This window comes from Crocodylus porosus, unplaced genomic scaffold (genome assembly GCF_001723895.1).
Source record: "Crocodylus porosus isolate Cpor-Errol unplaced genomic scaffold, CroPor_comp1, whole genome shotgun sequence".
In the NCBI taxonomy this organism is placed as follows: Eukaryota; Metazoa; Chordata; order Crocodylia; family Crocodylidae; genus Crocodylus; species Crocodylus porosus.
Window position 1 is genome coordinate 45,284,715 of NW_017728951.1, and position 23,177 is coordinate 45,307,891.

The 23,177-nt window shown below is 40.9% G+C and overlaps 1 protein-coding gene across 1 annotated transcript in view; it reads right to left on the bottom strand.

The window, feature by feature from the left end:
• KCNMA1 (potassium calcium-activated channel subfamily M alpha 1) overlaps positions 1-23,177 on the bottom strand; it is a 997,979-nt gene that overhangs the window by 737,104 nt on the left and 237,698 nt on the right. The window contains exon 2 of the mRNA XM_019555536.1: positions 20,391-20,555. Within this exon, the coding sequence (XP_019411081.1) occupies positions 20,391-20,555 (165 nt within the window). The remainder of the gene's footprint in view (positions 1-20,390; positions 20,556-23,177) is intronic.

Here is a 23,177-nt window from a genome sequence, read left to right on the forward strand (position 1 = left end):
CAAGCATTCCCCACTAACAATGTCTATCTGCAGCTGACAGATGCCTGTGGCTGACAGACAATGTGTCAGCATGAGGGGGACTTGCTCGCCTGTGTTCGGCAGCCCGATTGACCTCTGTGGTGCTGTGCCCGCTTGCAGGGGTTCTCTGGGGCTCAGTGTCAATTCTGTGTGTACCTGCTGTGTGATGGGTTTCATGCAGGGACAGGTGCCTTCCTTCCCTGCCTCTGTCCTGCCTGCCTGTGGCTGACAGCTGCCTGCATCTGGGCAGGAGGCGGCACTGTGGAAAGGGTTCATGCCGGAAAGCATCTGTGCTGACTCGGCTCTGTGACAGCCTGGGGGCAGGGCCCGCTGGGCACTCAGCCAGAGAACTTGAGTGTAAGACAAATGCTAGCACACCTTTCTGTGAGTGGGGGCTAGCAAGGGGCCACAAAGGAGCTTGGGATGCCAGTGGACAAAAGTTCATTTCACCAGTCTAACCTAAATCGACTAAATTTGAGTGTCCATTAATCCAGACCTACTTTAAATTGGTTCCACCATTTTAAACCAGTCTGTGTGTGCCAAACTTCTGTTCTGTTATGGATATAGAGCACTTTCTGATCACTTATACCAGTAAAAACATAATGACATAATGTCTACCTGACTCAGAATTTATGTGGTAGTAGTAAGTTTAGGGCACAAAACAAAGCATAAGACGTAAAAACAAATTTAAACATGAATCTTGATATTTGATGACAACTGCAGAATCTATAGGTGTTTACTTTTCAAGGAAAATACACCATTTTCCTATTTGTACACATGCATAATCTCCATAAGTGTTGATAGAAGTTATGTACACCTTCAAAAAAGAAAACTAGTAAGAGAGCACACTAAAATTACATTTTCTAACTGACATGATTTTTCCTCTAAAATTCACTACACTGTATTCTATAACATGGGTATGTTAATCATTTTTAACAGTTTATTTTTATTTTATTGAAATATTTAGCAAGATATCTTTTCAACTTGTAGCAAAGTAATTATCAAAGCACAATATGGACACTTACATTTCTTCCTATATCACAAGAGCACACAATGCACTTGAGAAAATCCCCGTTACTGTCTAAAATTCTCTCTCTCTCATCAACTACCTTTTCCATGTTATTTAAAAATTTCTAAAATAGTATTGAGCTCATGGTAAAGTAATTAGGCTTCAATGTCTCCAGTAAATTACTGTAGGAATAATTATAACCTGAGCTCTTTTCAGAAGATTCATAAACTAAAAGAGAATTTATTTTTGATCAACAGCACTTTTAATTAGATGCAGTCAGTAAACAATGATTGTGCCAACATTCTGCGCCAAATTCTCAACGCTATTAAAGCATCTCTGCATCACTCCAGAGCAAATGTAATGACCTGGAAGATGGGATGGAGTGCACCCTCAGCAAGTTTGCAGCTGACACCAAGCTGGGGGGAGGGGAGGAGGAGATAATAGATACACTAGAGGACAGGGCTAAGATTCAGAGAAACTTTGACAAATTGGAGGAATGAACCAAAAGAAATCTCATGAGGTTCAATAAGGACAAATGCAAAGACCTGCACTTAGGATGGAACAATCCCATGCATTGGTACAAGCTGGGGACCAACTGACTGAGAAGCAGGTCTGCAAAAAAGGACATGTGGACAATAAGACTGATACGATTCAGTGGTGTGCCCTTGTTCCCAAGAAGACTAACAGCATTCTGTACCAAGCTGCTTTAGCAGGAGCACTGCCAGCAGATTGAGGGAAGTGATTATTTCCCTCTATTCTGGGGGCACTTTTGCATGTGCTCGTTCAACAAGCTTTGGATCAAGTGCCCCCATCACCACTTTTAAGCACAGGGAACCTGATACATGAGGGTCATAGATTGTAAGGCCAGAAGAGACCTCAGAAGATCAGCAGGTCCAGCCCCCTGCACCAAGCAGGAAAGATAACTCGGGGTCTGTCTAGGCACCTTTTGAAGATTTCCAGGATAGGTGATTGCACCACCTCTGAAGGGAGCTTATTCCACAGTCTGGACACCCTGACCTTGAAGAAGTTTTTCCTAATGTTGAACCTGAATCAGTCTTCCAGGAGTTTGTGGCCATTACTCCTGGTTTTCCCCTTGGGTGCCCTGGTGAACAGTTGCTTACCGAGCCCTTGATATACTCCCCTAGTGTAATGGTAAGCTGCTACCACATCCCCTCTCAGCCTTCTTTTCCTCAGACTGAAGAGTCCCAGATCCCTCAGCCTTTCCTCACATGGCTTGCTTTATAAGACTCTGATCATATGGGTGGCTCTTCTTTGGACTCTCTCAAGCTTGTCCACGTCCTTGTTAAAGTGCGGTGCCCAGAACTCGGTGCAGTACTCCACCTGCAGTCTCACTAATTCTGAGTAGAGTGGAAGAATCACCTCCTTGGCTTTGCTGGAGATGCAGCGATTAATGCATGCCAGGAGTATTATTTGTCCTACTGGCTACAGCATCACATTGCCGGCTCATATTCATACTGTGGTCTACTATTACTCCCAGGTCCCTTTCATTTGTGGTGCTGGTCAGTTTGGTGCCACCAAGCCTATATGTGTGTTGTGGGTTGCTTGTCCCGAGGTGGAGCACTTTACATTTCTCGATGTTTAACTTCATCAGGTTCCGATCTGCGCAACTTGCTAGCCTGTTTATGTCCACCTGTATCTGTAGCCTATCTTCAAGCATGACCACACTTCCCCATAACTTGATGTCATCTGTGAAGTTGGCAAGTGAGCCTGTTAGGGTAGCTTGTCATATATTATGCTTTAAAGTTGCACCTGTGTAGTGGGGTGAACAAGCTCTTCACCAATACATCCAAATCATTAATAAAGATATTGAAAATTACTGGACCAAGCACCAAGATGCAGGAGGCTCTAGGAGTGCAGCAACTGCCACGCTCCAGCAGACTTGATTAATTGAGTCTGCTCCAAGATGCTGGAATTCTAGTGCATTGGAGCAGATTCTGCACTTGTGTATAGGTGCCCTGGAGTACTGCATCCAGTTTTGGGCCCCCCATTACTGAAAGGCTGTGGACAAATTGGAGAAAGTCCAGTAGAGGGCATTAAAATGGTTAGGGGGCTGGGGCACATGACGTCTGAAGAGAGGCTTAGGGAACTGGGTTTATTTAGTCTGTAGAAGAGAAGACTGAAGGGGAAATTAACAGCAGCGTTCAACTATCTGATAGGTTGGTTCCAAAGAGGATGGAGCTGTTCTCAGTGGTGGCAAATGATGGAACAAGGAGCAATGGTTTCAAGTTCCAGCAAGGGACATTTGTTTAGGTTAGATATTAGGAAAAAAATTTTCACAAGGAGGGTAGTAAAACACTGGAACAGGGTACCCAGAAAGGTTGTGGAACCTCCATTCTTGGGGAGTTTTAAGAGCGAGCTAAACAAACCTTTAGCTGGGATAATATATTTGAGGATGGTCCTGCTTTGTGTAGGGGGTTGGACTAGATGACCTCCTGAGGTCCCTTCCAGTTTACATTTTTTATTATTCTAAAGTTGGCTAATATGGCCAACTGAAAATTAGATTTACATAGTGGAATTCTCTTTTTCTGTGCCAGGGATGCAGTAGCCAATCACACAACTCAACACCAACCCTTAAGTCCCAGAGAATGTTGCATAGTTGTCCTCTGACTGACAGCTTTTTTATCTAAGAACCTCAGGAGCACAGTGTATGAATCTCTACAGCCAATTTGGGAGAGATATGCACACAAAGCCAACAAGAACCAACATTTATGAGAAGTTGCCCTCTGACACTGCGTGACCTAATTGAGTCACTGGGTCAGTGCCTGTCTTTCAGGTCTGTATTTCTCGGGATGTCCTTGAAAAATTTCGTACTGACTCATCTGGCCATCTTCCGAGAAAACAAAACCTTGGAAAAAATGGACAAAAGTTGACATGCACCAACCCTTCAAATGCAGAAGAAAAATAAAAGGACTTGATTTACACTGCACCAGCCTCAGCCTGTGCTCATTTTAAAAAGTCAAAAACACAGCTGCCATTGATCTCAACAGGAGAAAGAAAGGGACCTGAATAATTTTTATGGTGCTGAATTTTATTTTAGATGCCTGTGGGGCTTTAGTCTGGATTTTATTCCTTAAAAAAAGAAAGAAACTCCTTATCTCCTTAATTAAAAGAAACCAGGAAAGCAGCAGCAGGAGACTCAAACTAAATAGTTACAATATCCTGAAGAAACAAAAAATGCTATATATAGCTATGCTAATAATCTCCCAGAAAAATCCACTTCAATTACACACATTAAAAATATACTGTTATTCTTTAAATTTTGCATTTTTCCTAATCTTTGCACAGCACCATGCTTATTTTCAGTGATTTAAAAAAAAAAAAAAAATCAAAGGAAAAAAAGCTACCACCATTACCACATCTACACGTTTTGTGACATTGCCCCTCTACACTTTCCTCCTGGGTGCTTTTACTTGATGTTGTTTTCAACAAATCTCTAATACTTTATATGCTTACAGAGAAAAATCAATTTATTTTAGGCAGGTAGGTAGGTTTGCTTACTTCAACAAGAAATGCCAATTCAGCTACTCTTCAATACAACATTCAATTCAGTTGGTAGGCCCTAGACAGAAGCTACTATAAACATTAAACGCTTGCATTTTTCATGGGAGCCTCAGAGAGCGTTAGGCAACGTGACTCTGACTGAAGGGAGTGGAAGTTAGGCTCCTATTTTTTTTAAATAAATTCCTTTGAAAATTCTAGTTAGAACATCTAGACTTTTCATTGTAGCACTAAATTATCCAGTTCCAAGAATCAGCAATACACTGAATTAGGACTAGCATTCCCTAAACTGCATGGTGCGTGCAGCCACAGAGGCATGCTCATACTGCGCTGCCAGGCACACCTATGTGGTAGTGCACACCACACAGATTAGAGGGAATACTAGTTAGGGCTAGGGTTTTCTTTCATCTATGGAGGCATTAGTTTGTAGAACAAGTATCGACTGGAAAGCAAAGCTGTCTCGGGTCAAATGGCACTGCCAATAGTTTGGAGAACTTGAGCAATCCTTTGAAAATGACAAAACATTTTTCTAATCACGTGTGCACATGGGACCAATCTAGCTACTTATTAGACTCAGTAAATAGCTGGAAAAAATTGTTTTTTTTACAAGCTTTCAGGCATAAATGCCCTTCTTCAGGCACAGTGAAAGTGTGTTGGTCTTTGTATGCTTTCCTGGGTAGAAACACAAAGCACACAAACACCAACAGATTTTCCCTGTGCCTGCAGAATGGTGTTTGTGCCCAAAAGCTTGCAAAGAACAATTTTTATAACTATTTAGTTGGTCTAATAAAAGATACCCCCCCACCTCTAGCCTCCCACCTCCCATGGCCTCTGATCCTCACCGCAAGGCATTTGCATTTTCACAGAGCTGCATTTTGCATATTAGCTTCTAGTTCATCCAGAACACAAAACAATAGCAGACTACCTATGCCCTTAAAAGGCTATTTGTGTCTAAAAGCTTGCAAAGAACAATTTTTCCAACTATTTAGTTGGTCTAATAAAACATATCACATTTACCCAAAGAAATCTGTCCCCCTTTAAAATAGTGTATTTAAAAGTCACCCCTGTACTCTGGAATCCCCCCCTTTTGACATTCACCAGTGCCCAGACAGTATTTAGTTAGGGATTCCTGATAAACACAAATTCATGCCTTTCCCATTCATATTATTTGCTAGGGAGTCCCTGAGCCAAGGCAGCAGGTAAAAGCCATATAGAGGATTTCACAAGAGAGAAAAATAAAGCACATCTAACTGCCATCCATTTACAGGTCATGTGTTAAAATAGAAGAAAACAAGTGAAAAAATTGCTCTGCCATTTTTTGCTCTTGGGTAAGCAATTGACATAATGACCACTATAGCAGAACCAGGTAGGAAGTCTTGTCTCAGCTGAAGCTGATAAAGCTGTTCCACAGACAAGGCATGATTTCTTAAAAACTCAGTTTCTTTTTTGCTAGAAGCTCTACAGAGAGCTTCTTGTTTCCATAACAACTGTAGATATCCTAGCCAGTAAAGAAAAAAATATTAGCAACTACTTCCCACTATATGTAGAGGTGGACAGAGAGGGGGATAGGAGGGGAGTTGAAATTTGTGTTATTTCTAATATTCCAACTACAAGCAGTGAACATCTAGCTTCCATTTTGTAAACTGTAATTTCATCCTCTCCCAGCAAATGAAAAAAAGTGTTGAGAAGAGCTGTAAAGTGGCACCTAAAAGAGTTGCTTAGAAAACTGGAGGGCAAGCAAGAGAGAAGAAAAAAATGACACAGCTATTTATGCTATAAGCTTATGGTGAACTATGTACTGGAAGGTGGTCATGTACATACCACTGAGTGTAATATGAATACCATGATGAGACAGACAAGTCTGGCTATTTTAATAAGATTTGGTCTTAATATCACCATAGTAGATGGCATAAGATAAAGCATGAAGCTGAACAAAAAGGTGACAAAGAGAAACAATATGGACTGCAGTTGAGCAGAAGGTTCAAGCAGAATCTAAAGGAATGCTACTTTACATTTGTTTCCTGAATAAGCTGTACTTGAATATGCAGTATAATAACAAAAAACAAACAATTAATGCAATTCAACAGCAGTAGATTTATGTTTACTTTTAGATAAACATTTCTACACATCAACACGCTACAGTAACACTTTTGGAAGCTGTTGGGCTTCCTACCAATACTTTGACATAGGCCCTCCCTACCACAACCACCAAATGACTCTTTTTAAGGAAAAGTCATGTCACACTGATTCGTTACACTGTACAGCTCCTTCTTCAATAAGGCTGTAATGACTGCAACAATACACTGAGCCACTTTATCTTTTACAGTATCTCCTTTCATTACACTATTCAGGGGATCACTTTTCTTTCATTCAAATAATTTTACAAAAATCATTTGGGAACCAGCAGCAGTGCATAACTAATAGTTTTCTGTTTGAGATTAATTTTGAATGTGATTGAATCTCTTAAGAGATTTTACACCAAATTTAGACTCTTTATTGTAATATAATCTTTATGCCACTCAGTACCCATGGCACCACAAACAGGTTGAATATTCTTAAATTGAATGTACAATTCTGGATTAAATAAGAACTCTCTTAGATTGTGAATAAAAATTTTAAAAACTTGTTAAAAGCAAATTTCAAAAACTTGTTAAAAGCAACTTTGATACTTACAAGATTAAATCCCATTTACCATACAGGCATTTCCAATACCAATTTTAATGCACCTCTGGGGAAGCAAATGGAAAGCAAATGATACAGTGTTTTAAATAAAGGAAACATGCATTTTAGCCAAAATAACTGGTTTTCCTGAATCAGCTTTTTTGCAATAAATGAGTTAGTTTATACAATGAACACATGAGAACACCAGGGTTTTGTAAAACAGAGCTACCTGTTTTATTATGTTATTAGTTCTAAGAGGAAAGAAAACCTGAAAGGTATTATATGGAAAGAGAGGAGGCTAAAAGCAGTCCTATCTAAAGTAATGATGAGGGGTAGCCTTGGTACAGAATTTTAAACAACCCAAGACATTTCCATAATAGGGACATAATTCCGTCAAGCAATTTAAAAATTCTACAAAAGATATCAAGGGTATTGTTTTCACTTATATCTATAGCTCTTAGCATCATCTGCTTTATGCAAAAATTTTATTATTTTAAAACACTCTTGGTTTTATTACTGCTACATTCTGGGTGCATCTACATGAGATGCTTTACTGCACAGTAAACTAATCTGCGCAGTAAAGCATTATTGTCTACATGTGAGTGGCACTTACTGTGCAGTAAATTAGTCTACTGCGCAGTAGACTAATATAGGTACTACTACCTGAAAACGCAGGTACTAGATTAACTGCACAGTAGTTACTGCACAGTAGTGCTCGTGTAGATGCTGACTGGGAGCAAACTGGCTCTGGTCAGCCACACCAGCAGGGGGCCACAAAGGATGGGGGAGTTATCTGTCCCCAATCGTGGTACTACTCCGCTCCCAGCACCCCCAGAAGCCAATCAGCTCCAGATAGGGTAGTTCTCTTCCACCCAGTGTCCTGGTACTGCATGGTTCCTGGCTCCCCACAGGAGCTGGGAGACCAGCGGCTCTGGGACTGGGGAGCTCTCTGCTTCCCTGCTCAGCCTAGGGTTGGCCAGCAGCTGCCCCAAGTGTGGGGCAGCTGCCGGTGAGCCCCCAGCTAGGCAGGGATTCCTGCCCAGCAGGGGGCTGGCTGGCAGCTGTCCGGCTCCTGGGCTGCAGGCTCGCTGGCAGCTGTCCCAGGAGTGGAACAGCTCTCAGCTGGACAGGAATCTCTGCCTAGCTAGGGGCTCACCAGCAACTGCCCCAGGAGTGGGACAGCTCTCAGCCCATCTGCTGCTGGGTGGAGATTCCCTGCTGGGCAAGGGGTTCGCTGGCAGTTGTGTGTTCCCAGTGTGCATGGGGTCAGGAGAGCTCTGCAGGCTGCAGCAGCAGCTGTCTCCTGGCCTTGTGTGTATCAGGGCCCTTCCTGATGTCCATGGGGCCAGGAGACAGCTGCTGCTGCAGCAGGCAGATTCTCTTAGCCTGGTGCACATCAAGACTGGCCCCTTTGCCCCCCTTCCCCCCTGCCCCCCAGTTAGGGCAGAGCAGGGCAGGAGCAGCCCTGTACCAGGCTGCTCCCATTGGGAGCAGGTTTGCTCCTAATAGGATGCACATATAGACATGATCCCCAGCAAGGCTTACTGTGCAGTATTTTGCTGTACAGTAAGCCTGTATCAAATTAATAGTGCATATAGATGCACCCTCTGTTAAACAACAGGTGGGGGAGAATGACAAAACACATCAAATACATGCTAAGCAACATAGAATAGGCTCACCTGATAATCAGAAACTTGGCCAACAGGCTGAGTGAGCAGTTTCTAACATATCTCAACTGACTGCAGTACTGTATTATTATCAGCTCTGAAAAGAACTAGCTCCAGTTAAATTTCAAAACTACCGTTATATAGAAGGTTGGCTAGTAACAATGTAAGGAGTCTTAATGAGGTGCAAACAACTGCGAAGAGGCTAAAGTAGGCTCAGAGTAACTAACATTAATGAGGTGTGAAATGCTCAGAGCAAGCTGTTCCTGCATTAATTAAGCAGGATTCATTTGATAATATCTTTTATTGGACCAACTACATAGTTGACTGAGATGTTAGACAAGCCTTAGGACACTAAGTGCCTTTCCTCAGGTGTAGGAAAGAAGCAGATACAGCTTAAGGTAAATGCCAAGCAGAACAATTACTTTTGTTTAATCCCATTATGTAAATGAAAGTGGTAACAGTCCTCTTACCTTTTGAGTGATCTTACTCTTTTACATAATTAGGTTTCTCCATTTCAGCTGTTCTTTACTTGCTCTGTAACTACTTATGTTAACTTCTTTGCTCAACAGGTTTACAGCTCACTTCCCTTCTTAAATGACCACTTTCATTTACAAAAAGGGGTAAACAAAAGTAATGTTCCACTGGATATTTAACTTAGGCTGTATCTGTTTCTTTACCAGACCTATAGCAAGCAACTACCTGCCCTAAAGTTTGTCTTTGCTGTTGCTGTTCTTCAACAATCCTTCGCAGTTGATGATGATTGTCTTATGCGTGTGTCCTAAGATGGCTGGTGATGCCTATCCAGGATCCTAGACAGACTCTACTGTAGATCAGACATGTGTTTCCATGTGGGGTGGGTGGCACTGGATTCTTGATTTTGTCCACAACGTGCTGTTTCTACTGCTCCCACTTTTCCATCTCCTGTCATTGTTGTGAGGTTTCAAAGTACTGAGATCCCTGCAACAGACTCTTCTTCCACTTGGGGTGATCCTGGGTAATAGTCTCCCATGAGGTGACATCGATGTTGCATTTTTAAGTTGACCTTGAGGACATCCCTGAATTGCTTTCTCTGCCCTCCTTTTGAGCATACACCTTGGCTGAGCTGGGAGAATAAAACTGGCTTTAGGAGTCTAGAATTGGACATCCAGCTGACATGGTAATTTCACAGTTAACCCTCCCTGAAGGTCATTCCACTATTTGCTGCCTGTGGACACGTTGGATAGCAGCACAGCTCTGCCCCACAGAAACCATGCCTTTATATCTCTGCCTACTACACAGTGGGTCCAATAAAAGTTATTTCCAAACAAATCATGTTTCATGCATACTCCCTGGGCTACCATAATTAAAAAAAAAAAACACTCTAATACTCCTCAATGAATTAGAAGGAAGATTTACTTTGACTTGAATAGTGTGTTTAATATTGAAATGAATAGTATTTGCCATCTATCTATGCTACATGAACAACTGAAATGGCTGCCTTCATTATCTATGAAGACCTTTTATGGTCTACAAGCAGAACCCCCAGAAAAAGAATGCATTTCCACCTATAAATCTTACAGCACCTTTTCATATTCATTTATTTATTTTCAAAACCATCTTAGATCATGTCACTAAAATCAAAAGCTGTCTCATGTAATGAACATTGTCCAAACACATTTCATACATTTCACAACTGAAGCGTGTTTCCTCTTCAGGGAACATGCAGGGAAAATAAATAATACAAACAGAAGGGAGAAGGTGATAACAATCAAGATGCACTTTGGAAGTAACCTGAGGTTTCACATTTCCATTTCTGTTGATCACAGCAGGCTTTATACAGTAGCATCTCAGCTTGTGCTTTTGAACTAAGACAACATCTTATACTCTTTTACATAGTATTGAATATTTGTCTCACTTCATTCTGGGCCTCAAGATGATACAGAACAATGTGCCTTCCAAGTGCTATGGTAATACAAATAATAATGATTGTAACAAAGAAAGATGAAGAGGAAAACAAAATTGAAATGGGAAACAAAGTCTAAGATGTATTTCTTTTCTGTATATTAAAATGTTTAATTTTAAATAAATGTCAGTTAAAGATATTTAAATCAGTTTAAATAGTACTCTCCTCCATATCCATTATTGTATAAATGCAGTTAATGAATCTGTTAACCTTTCTAGTTAAAAGGAGGGGAGGGATTAGCTGTCTAAAAATGGGGAATATAAACTGATTCTTTGAACTGGCAGTAGATGGACCTAGAAATACACAACAGAAGAGATTAAAAGCATTGAACACACTTTTGCTACACAAAGTAAATCATGTATTAGAAGAACACAGTAATATGAAATATTTTGCACAATGATCTGAGATGAAGCTATATTCCTACATTGGCAGATGGCACCCTGTGTGCTCAGACACCAACCAGAATGTTTGGCCAGATGAAATGTATTTTTTTTGTCAATAGCTAGTTCCTGATGCTCAGAACAATGATAAGCCTCCCTGCACATCTTTGTTTCCTTACACAGATAAGAGACCTACTGTTTACAGATCCAGATATAGGCTTGCAATGATACATATCAAACAAACTTGAGCTCTTTCTTTGACAAAGTGACTACTTAGGTGGATGAGGGCAATGCTGTGCATACAGTGCATCTGGACTTTGGGCAGGCTTTTGACAAGGTCCCGCACAACTGTCTCAAACAAATTGGAGAAATGTGGGCTACATAAAACTACTAAAAGATGCATAGATAACTGGCTTAATAGCCACAAGCAAAGGGTAATTATTAACAGGTCAATGTCAGACTGGCAGAATGTTTCAAGTGGAGTCCCACAGGGATCTCTCCTGGACCTGGTGATGTTCAACCTGTTTATTAATGATTTGGACACTGGCATAAAAAACTTCTTGAGGAAGTATACAGATGACACAAAACTGGGAAGGCCTGCAAGCACGTTGGAGGACACAAATACAATTCAAAAGGATCTTGACAGATTAAAAAGTTGAGTTAGAGCTAAAAAGATGCAGTTAAATGTGGACAAAAGTGAAGGACTACACCTTGGAAAGAATAATCAAAAACACAAATGTAAAATGGGTGACACTTAGCTGGATGGCAGCACTATGGAAAAGCACTTGGTGCATCACAGACTCAATACAAGTCTGGAGTGTAATGCAGCTGCACAAAAGGTAAAAGCAATTTTGTGATGTATCAGTAGAAGTGTGAAGTGTTAGTGCCTCTCTGCTCAGCACTGGTTAGGCTTCAACTAGAAAACTGTGCTGTTCTGGGCTTCACATTTTGAAAGAACATGGAAAAGTTAGGGTCCAGAGGCAGGCAACAAGGGTGATCAAGGGCTTGAAAAGCAAGTCATATGAGGAAGGACTGAAAGAGCTTGCTAGACATGTTCAGCTTGAGGAAAAAGCACTTAAGAAGGATCATGATAGCAGTCTTAAGGTACCTGAAGAAGGAAAGTACCTTTTCTCTCTTGCTGCAGAGAGGAGGACATGTACCAATGGCTTAAAGTTGCAGCAAAGTTTGGATTTCTTTACTGTTAGAATAGTGAGGCAGTGGAACAGACTGTTTAGGGAAGTTGTGGACTTTTCATCACTGGAGGTGTTCAAGAGGTTGGACAGTAGCCATGTCTATGTTCTATTATGGGTATTTCCCATGCTTCTGGTTTACACTAGTTGCCGTAATCACCCCCACTCCTCCCTTCTGCTACATGTGTCTGGGTGTTTTTAAGCCTTCCTCAGAGGCACTGGGTGTTGGCTACAGCCAAGGCAGGGGACTTTGACTGGATAGTGCCAATGCTTCTGCTGGGACTAAAGCCAGAGGTTCCTGGTTACAGTGTCTTGCCCCTTCGCTAAGGGTCAGAGATCAGGAAGCAATTTTACCCCATGGTCAGATTGGTATGGACTGTGGCGGCATTTGCTTTCCTCTGTAGCAGAGAGCGTGGCCCTCTACCTGGGACCCATTGAGCATATAGTGACAACATTTTATAGAAGCAAGACATTGGCTGGCATGGTTCCCCTGCTTTATCTGTGACAGGTTAAGTCTTAGATCTACATTGTGTCAGGGTTGATGGTATTTTTATGTAGCGTTTAGAATATGGATTGTATAGGATAGTTTAGATACGGATGGTCCTGCCTCAAGAAGGGGGTTGGACTAGATGATTCCTGGAGATAGATCCTTTCCAGTTCTACTTCTTTAAGTTTTCACACAAATGCATACAGACAAAATTTTGGTAGGAAACTGTGTATTTCAAAGTTTGTCAATTTTTGTTTGAAATATAGTACTTCATTTAGTTTTGATTCAAACTAAAAATGTAATTTTGGGGAAAACTTTTGGTTTCCTCTTCCATTTTCTTACTTCCCCCTCCATTTTTATTGGGGTGGAAGGAAACTCAAAAAACCAAAAAAGTAAGTATAATTTTTATTTCAGTTCAAGTATTTTTTTCACTTGTGTTAATGAAAAGTAAAACATTCAGAAAAAAATGATATCTTTCAAAATGCTCATAGAAAATTACTTTTTTATTAGGTGTATTGACAATATACAGAAACTTTGCCATTCTACAGTTTGGAATCCCTTCTAAGGAAATTTCATGAACAGTCAGTACCATGCCTTCCTGCAGTGTTTGCAACAAACTAGGAAGCAGTAGAACAGAAATGATATTCCCTGTTCCTACAGAAGTTCTGTTGATTTGATCAGGAAATAATTTTCCATCCTAGGAAAATTTTCAAGGAATTGAACTTTAAAATGTCATGTTTTCCAATCAAAATTCCAATGAAAATGTAGTTTCAGGCAAATTGAATTGTTTTGTTTCAACATTTTTAAAGGCTTAACTTCAATTTTAACCTTTGTGAAAAATAATATCACAGTATTATTAACTGACATTCTTAGCTTACATTTCAAAACACAACAACAAGTGATCCCCCCCAACTTTCTGATGATTTTGAAAGACATCAGCAAACACTGTATTATGTTCATGAGATTTTTTTTCCCCAAAAGAAGTTGAACAAAACTGATTCTCATGATCAGTTCCAGTTCCAAATCAACATTCCCCATCTCCCCCGCTCCCAAATCTTCTCCCCCAAACAAAAAGAAACAATAAATCCTACAAATTTTGTTGGAAAAATTCCAAATGGCTTTAACAGCTGCAAGACTGGGGGAAGTTCCCTGATCTAGATTTTTAAGATAGCCTTTTTTGTGCAGTCTATTGACCCTTGCCTAATAAAAAATATCTATAACATTTTTCAAGTAAAATATTGTTTCAAGCAAAGACATACAAAAGATACTTAATGAAGTTTTCAAGAAAAAGCTGAAAGCTAGACTGCAGTTGGGTTTAACAGAAGTAAATCCAAAGAATATTTAATTTAGCTGCCTCAGTAGTACTCTGCAGCAATTCACTTCCACTGCCTGGGTAAGACAATAATAAAGCCATATTTTTCTATGAAAAGAAAATGTTAATGAAGCTCTACTTTATATTGATGTTTACACTACACTTGGCTAACTTATCTCCTTCACTTCCTAAATAAATTCAGACATCAGTTATACAACAGCTTTCAGATGATCCTGCTGCACTAAAAATCAATTATGACTCTTCTTCTGAAGACATTGCTCAGTGGACCACTTCCTAAAGACTATTTAAAAGTGAACATGCAAGATTGATTTTCATTTAAAGCCTGGCCTACAGTGTGAAAGGTAATATAATTTCTTCAGCTACAGCTTTCCCTCATCTAATTTTGATTCTCAACATCCCTAGAAGGCCATCAGCTTCTTTTTTAATGGAACAGAAATTTCTACATGTAAACAAAAATTAGTAATTCATGTGTGATTCAAAATACTTTCCTACAATTTTTTTTATGATAATATCATACTTGGTTCAGCCATGTTCATTTCCCAAAAATATTTTAGGGAACATGTGACTGGGCTTAACTGCTCATGGAAAGTTAATACTACCAGAAAGTTAATTAATAGTGACATTAGAAACACATTTCTGTGAACCACTTAGCACCCATCAAGGTTCTGAAATGTGTGACATGCATATGTCCACGTAAACCTAATGCATCTTGAATTCTGAACTGATTATTCACTAAAGCACTCTGTGCTAGTCCAGCTAAACTTAGGTACATGAGAAAGTTAACATCCCAAGTAGATGACAACCATCTTAAAACAGCCATGTGGGACAAGCCTGTCTCTAAACGTCAAACAGAGTCTCTCTAACAACAGATAACCTAATTCCTGTTTTCACCAAGGCACTAAACTTTGCTCTGGACCCAGATGCCACTTGTATCTGAACAAGTAACATGGATTATCGTGCCCAAGGTTCAATCATCTGCTCTTCTACTAACCTCATATACACCATCACCAGCTTACAGTGCCCCTTGGCTGACTACAGCTGAGACTATCCCTAAGTGCAAGAATGAATGCTGATCTGACATCAGTTGCAGCAAGACACACAAGCCTGCATTGGAATACTCTACTCTCCCTGGACATTCAGTCACAAACATCAACGTGGCTGTTCAGAGACAACAGAACAACCAACTTGAACAGGAAACTGAGGAACAAGAAATCAGCCACAGACTGGGCCCCATAAAGTATGGTTTAAACCAATGGTGTTCAACCTCTGGTACACAGGCAACATCCAGCCTGTGGGTCTCCCCATGGGTCTGAACATTTGATGGTAGGCAAGTGATGACACTGTTATTAGCCGTTCTCCTATTGTCAAATTTCTGGACCCAGTGGGGATGGGGGGAGCTCTATGGGCTAGATGAAGTGGCCCTGAGCACTAGATGACACCAGGAAACAGCTGGATCTGGTACACAGGGTCATGCCAGCACATGGCTGGATCCAGCACAGGGTCAGGCAGGTGACAGATAGTGTGGAGATGTGACTAGATTTGGCACATAAACCCAGAAAGTTGATCACTATTGCTCTAAACCAAGTCTATGAATTCTTATCCCATTACCTGGATTATGTTTTGTAAACCATTGAGGGGCATAGGGGTAAACATTTTTGTCTTTCTCTCTCCTAGCTACCTTGCTTCTCCCTGCAGTGCCCCCTTTTTCCCCTCTCTCTTCCACTGATTTCTTTTTTGATGCTCTGCATCCTGCAGTCCCTTCATAGCATCCAAGGAAGCAAAATGCTGTTCATGAGAGCATCTTGGATTTAATTAATTGATAATGTGCAAATTGACCCTACCATATGTCCAGAGATCATGCATTGGAAATATACTCTTCCTTGCATGGGACAATGTTATACTTAAAATATAAAAGCTTAATAAAATTACCAATTACTATAATTGAAAAAAGGCTCTCCCAAAGCCTTAATGATACACTTCATTCTTAATACAAGATTGTTTGCATTTATGATGATATCCACCCCAGCCCAGAGGACATAAGGATAAAACCTGTGATGCACTTCAGAATTTAAGTGGGGCATAGTTCTTTAGATAAGAGCCCCACTCTGGGGTGAATTCCTTCCTTGATGAACACATTATCTCATGCAAAGAAATAAATTTAAAAAGTGACCAGGAAAGAATCAGGGCTTTAAGATTTTGTCGTATTTATTGTAGGGAATGTAAAGAAAGTATATGAAAAAAAAAATTAATACAGCACTCTTCATAAAGTGATTGATATGTCAGTCTCACACAGAGAAAGTCAGTGATAAATCTAAAAACAATATCATAATAGGCAGTCAGGCTAGGGACAGAAGTCACACACAAATTCCAATAAGCAATTGGAAACCAGTTCAAATCTGTAACATAACAGAAGTTTGGTTCACGTAAAACACTTTCAAAATGGCCAAAACTGGTGTAAGATGAACGTGGATGGATGTAGTATCAAACTTAACTGATTTAGGTTAAGAGTCCCAGATCCCCTTCAGATTCAAGTTAACTTTCAGTCCCCCATCCCCTGTACAGGGATTTACGCCTCCCCTGTAAATCCCGCCTTGCAGGCTAGGTGAACTAGCCTTAGACCAAGATGTGTGCTCTACCTGAGCAAGGAGTCATGCTCCAGCCTCCCCTATTCCTCTCTTGGCTTCTGGCCCGGGCCACTGCAGGCACGTGGCTGCATTTCCAGAATCTCTTGCTTATCAATTCAATCTATGCAGCTTAGACTTACCTGCAAAGATTCAATCCATTCAAACCTCAGTTTTTTTACCGATTTGTATTTAGCCACAGAGGAGATGGGTTCCACAGGTTAATAAGCCAGCAAGCAGAATCAACTGATGTTAAGTGTGAAAGAAATGTCCAAATAAAATGTCCATTTTAAATTTACCTGTGGTGATGATCCTTATGGAGTAAGTGCAGATCATACCACAGATGTCTGCATCTTTAATGGGGTAGCAGTTTTCAAATTTTTGAAAAGATGCCATAAAGAAGAGAGTGAACAACTGCTCTCCACTGCCCTGTCAGACAGGACACAGGAAATTGGTTTAAGCTATATGTAACACCCTAACCCTGAATTCAGTCAGATACAGATTTGAGACATGCTCCTGAAGTGTTCTCACACCTTCAGGGGTGTCCTTCAGCCCAAACCATCTTTTTTCAGTCTGCTGCTTGACCACTAAGATACGCCTGACAACAGGCTGAGATGTTCCAAGAGTCACTTCCCTGACCTACAGCACCTCATCTCTGCAGCTGTCTCATTCAAGCAAAGCTGGCCTTAGAGGTGGGTGACGTGGACAACTGCCTAGGGCACTCTACTTAGGAAGGTGCCGGGGAGGTACCACATACCCACACACACCACTGCTCTACCCCCACCTCAGCTGATCTCTGCTTCCCTGCCTCCAGCAGCTGTTAAAGAGAAGCTGGGCTAGGCAGTGAAGCAGGTGATGGGGCCAGGGAAATGCCCACAGCCCAGGGGATCTGATATGGGAACAAAGTCACCTCCCCAGGCAGCTGTGCTGCTCCTGCCCCTCTTCCCCCTCTCCCTCCTGGCTGGGGGTGGCCACACAACTGCACTGGGGATCTCCCAATCACCCCTGGCCTCAGCAAAGGTGAGGCACATGGGCAGTAGCACATGGGCAGCAGTGATGGGCATATGGGCAGTGGTGGGTCAGGTGGACAGCTGCAATCTAGCTGCAGCATGGCAGCTAGGAATAGGGACAAACCAGGGACAGGGCAACCTGCCTAGGCAACCATGCTCCCCTCCCCCCCAACCCTGCCACCACACCCCCACTTCACCCTCCCACCTGCCTCTGCCTGCAGCAGCACCACTGACTTGTGGTGGCACCAAAATACAAGTTCACCAAGGGTGCCATTTTCCCTAAAGTTAACTTTGCATCCAAGTCTTGCCAGCTCTTAGCAGAGGTGATTTTGCAAACTAGACAAAAAAAAAAAATCACACCTTTGTCTAGTCATATGTTCAGAAATTTTAGAGCCCTGCCTGGTCAGGTGCTCTAGAATTGCAGTTATATCACTGATAATAAATAAGTTTTTAAAGATAACAGGAGTTATAAAAAAAACATGAGCAAGCAGAAGAGATCAGTAACCATATGTTAAGATATAGGCAGAGAGATAAGAACAAATAAAAGAAAATATTAGAATGGTAATTTTTCTGTAGCCCTGCATCTTAGCCCAAAGCTTCGAGAATGCAGCTTTAGCATCTCAGCTCAACAGGTGACAAAGCAGCTGCTGCCTCTGACCTTCCTGTAAGGGCTTCCATCCACTTCTCCTGTCAATCTGGAACACATACAACCTGCTAACTGGGGGACCAAAGCACTTCATGGCCAGGAAATTTTAAAGGGAGATATGCTCCCATGGCAAGGCTCTTTATTGAATAGCATAGCCTGATGACCATGTGTGCTTTCCTATCCAGGAAAGTGTACAAAGACCAACATGCTTTCCCTGTGCCTGAAGAATGGCGTTTGTGCCCCAAACTTGAATAATTTTTCCAACTATTTAATTGATCTAATAAAAGATATCACATCTACCCAAACAAACTTGTCTGTTAATCCTTCATGATTACTTCTCTAAGCCATCTAGGCTTTGATCCTTGCTCAGGTTAGGTACAGACATTCAAAAAGCCCAAGGTAGAATCAATCTAAACTATGCAGTTTTCTGTAAGCAGCATAGTCTAGATCGGTAGTGAAGAGAACATGCGTTTGCCCTTTGGTTGGGTGGAGATGGGCAAATCTTACACTAGATTCTGTCATTTTTAAACCAGTCTATGGGCATTTACACACATGCTCCAAGAGTGGGTGGAGGGGAGGAGGGGAAGAGTGGAAAACACTGCACGTTAATTAGAGCAGTGCTGAGATCCACTTTAATGAAAGTGCCCAAAGCATCTTGTGTATCAGTGTTCCTGCGCTGAAAAATGGCAGCAGAGGCACTTTAACTAAAACTCATCAAACAAGCTTTAGTTAAAGTGCCCCTGCTGCCATTTTTCAACATGGGGATGCTAATACATGAAACTCTGGAGTCTGCTGGAGTACAGTAATTATCATGCTCCAGCAGACTCAATTAAGCTGGGCCAGGTACTGTCATCACTGTCAGTCTACAAGCCCCCAAAATGTCTTTTTTCCCCTCGCACCCCCAATAATTTTGAAGCAGAAGATGCTCAGAAAACAAGGAAAATAATAGCTCAAATATTACAATCCTTATCTTAGGTCCCTATTGCAAGAATATAGGGCAGAATCCCCAAATTAGCAATGAAGGGCAAAATTCTCCTTTCAGTTATGTCATTGGAATACTATTTAGCCCACTGGCTTCACAGGGGTTGCATAACTTTAAGCCTGGTGTAGAATGTAAAACATCCAGGTTCTAAATCAAGCACAACACTGTGGGCTAATTCAAAGACTTCTTGTGACTTCCATGGGCTTCAGAAGGAGGCCCAGAGGATTGCATATCAACTAATTTTATAGTTGGGTTACCTAACTGACCTTGAGTGCAACTTCCCAGGTTTACACTAAATGGTGTACATTTAATGACACATTATATAATTTCAATTTCTGACTCATAGTTCCATTTGGTTAAACTGGGTTAGCACGTTACATAGCAAGTTTTTCTGAGCACATAAAAAAAGAAAATCCACATACTTTTGTGGCAACTAAGTTAGTTCACATTGAACATGCAATTTGTGTCCTGTTCTACAGATCCTACCTGAATGTAAAAAAACACACTTGTTGAGCCTGCTTATCAATTGAAACTCCAGTTTTACAGGCACATTTTGTTTTACAATATTGGACATTCCTGGATAGGTAGTAAAAGCACAAACAGAAGAGTGCTAAATTTTGAGCACCATTAACGGGTGCAAAATTCTGCCACAAAAAATACTTGCCTGAGCTAGAAACCCCTCCCCACCCAAAAACACCCCAGTTTGTATTGCAGCAGACATGGACTTTCATATCTCTGTCTCAACTTACTTCTTTCACAATGACAACCAGTCTGCCTTTTTTTATTTCCAAAAGAGAAATAATGAAGGGAGAAAGTTACCAGTCTGGCAAAGAGTTGATTAGCAAAACAACAGAGCAAAACAAGAAAATTCACATTAACAATTACTCTTTTTAAATAAGAATGTAAGAAATCACTGAAAACTCACAAGAACTCTGCCAGTTAAAGTCTGAGCAGATATCATCACTCCTGCCCAGTCTTTTACAGAGGTCATCCAGCCCACTTCTGCTGCCACAGTCTCTTCTTTTTCATCCGTAGGTTTGCAAGTGCCATCAGCCTGGGTGTCCCCACTGCCATTAATTTTCTGGGCTTCCTGCAGAGTAAAGGTTTAGAACATTTAGGTATGTAAAAGTAACAGTTTGACAGCTAGAGCCAAGAAAAGCACTATTTCAGAGTTGTAATTAAAATTCTCCAGCTAGTAAATATGCAAATCACTGCTCTCTGCTAGCTCAAATTGACCTGGTTACATGCTCATGAGTCTATGACTCTCTGATGGCTGTTTTATAAAGACCTTTATTACTAGTGACTTCTAATGACCAAAGATTCAGGGTTCCATCTCTAGTTTTGTGTGCTATGCATTGGCAGTTATGATGTCTAATTATATTGCCACATATACATGTATTTATTATACACCCATCCAGTGCAACCTAAAGTTAATTCAAATAGATGTATAAAAATGCGACTATAAATTATATAATTTTTTAATTTACAATCTCTCAAATTAATTTGCTGAATAAACCTACACTGAGAAGCGCAATGTAACAAAGCGATAATTATCAAGAGCAAGAGACACAAAACACACAGCTGAGAATCCTCAGGAAGCTCATGTACTATCAGTAAACCCTTGCTTCAATGGAGGTATGTGCTTTAATATAGCTGATATATCACAGGAACTCCTCTGTCTGTAAGTGCTGGCCCGTATGGAGCTGAGAAATGAAAATTAAAGAGGAGTTGGATCAACACTAAGCTGACTGATGAGTCGCACACTGGAGTTCATATTTGCTGTTGGTGGATACTGAAGTAAAAATGCCATACTACTTCAACTGGCTTCTGCGTGCAAAAGTCAAGGATATCAAAGAGGAGTCAAAAGGAAAAGACAGACAAAGCTAGCCTAGATTGTAATGCAGTATTTAGAAACAGACCATGTGCAAAGTATCATGATGTGCCACCAGCCTGCCTTTGGTGACAGCAGACCAACACAATACTAATGACTTTCTGATAATCTGACAAACCGTGCTGGACAAGCAATGTACAAGTCAGGCAGCAGAACTCTGTCCTCTTAGTACTGATCAGCTTTGCTCTCCTACATGGAGGCTGAGGGCACCTGGCATGGAGCAGGAAGGCACAAACACCTTGAAAGATCACATTTTTAAAACACTCTAGGCTTGGGAGCAGTGTTTTCTACCAGTCCCTTTGAGAAAGTACCACAACTGAAAGTATGCAACTGATGAAGATGGTGATGAGTAGGAAACCACACCTGACATGATGCACAGTTGTACCGTTAAGACTTTGTGCATATTATGAAGCATATGCCCAAAGGTATTTCCTGACAGGCATTACTGAACTAATATGCCAATTATACGGGATGTGTGAACAAAGAACATTACAGGAAGACTAACAAAATAGCTTGAAGCCAGTTATTTTTCCAGAATCTCACAGCTTTGCATCTCAGTTAACTAACTAAACTACCTAATTTAAATGTATATTGCCCTTTTTGTTATACCTCATTCTAAAGGGTGTCCCTAAAAACTGGGCCAGTTTTTCTAATATTAATAATTATAACTTTAAAAGTACTGGATAAGTAAACATCTGGGAAAAATAAAAGCTACTTTTCTTTTCATTTGCATATCTGGACCTTATTCACTGATAAATGTGGACAGGATGAATCAGACCTTGCAATCAATATTTAAGGAACTATACAGATTTCCATATACACAATCCACAGAAATAAACAAACTGTTTTGAATAATAACCGCTATTGAGGCACAGACATTTGCTTAGGATTAAATACTGGTTAGGGGAACTAAATTGCCAAGACACCCTAGTTAACCTATATGAATGGATTTTTCCAAAAATAATATTTTTATTATAAAACAGGAAAGAGAAAAATCTAATAATTTAGATTTTTTCTGAATGGATTGGTGATGGCAAAATATACAGAACTCCAATTAACTTATTTCTCCTTTCATCTTAAAGGTAGAGTAATACCCCAGAATAAAGATTCTAAAAAATACTGTTGTCATTGATAGATCTTGGAGGGAGCGGGGGAAGGGGAGGGGTTATGTCATTGTTTTCAAATGAAATTATGTATTTCCATCCAGAGGTAAATTAAGGATAAAATGTATATCATAAACTCTGAAAGTAATGGCTAGCAGAGAACTAAAAGTTCCATTTTCCTGAATGGACTGGTGACAGTCCATTCAGGAAAATGAACTAGATACCTCAAGAAAAAAAATATACTGGACTTCAGCTAACCCAAGTTTGGCAACAAAAATGGTTTGATGGCTGGGGTACATGACTTATGAAGAGAGGCTGAGGAAATTGGGTTTATTTACTATGGAGAAAAGAAAACCAAGTGGGGATTTGATAGCAGCCTTTAACTACCTGAATGGTTGTTCCAAACAAGGTTCCTTCCAAGCTATGCATGTGAGTGGCCACACACAATAAAAAATCTTGTCATTCAGTAACTTTTTAATGCGACACACCCACCTGGAGAGGAGCTGGGCTGCGGCTTCCTGTAAACTTTGGGCACAGAACACAACAGAGGCACGGGGCTGGCACAGGATGCTTACCGGCGGTAAGTTACCGCTTGGCTGCTCAAGGGCCACCCCACTCTGCTCGTCACTCCTCCGTTTCACTCCTCACCACACCAGCATCCCTAAGGGGAGGGAGCACGGTGCAGGGCAGGCAGTGTTTTCTCTCTGAGGCGAGGCAG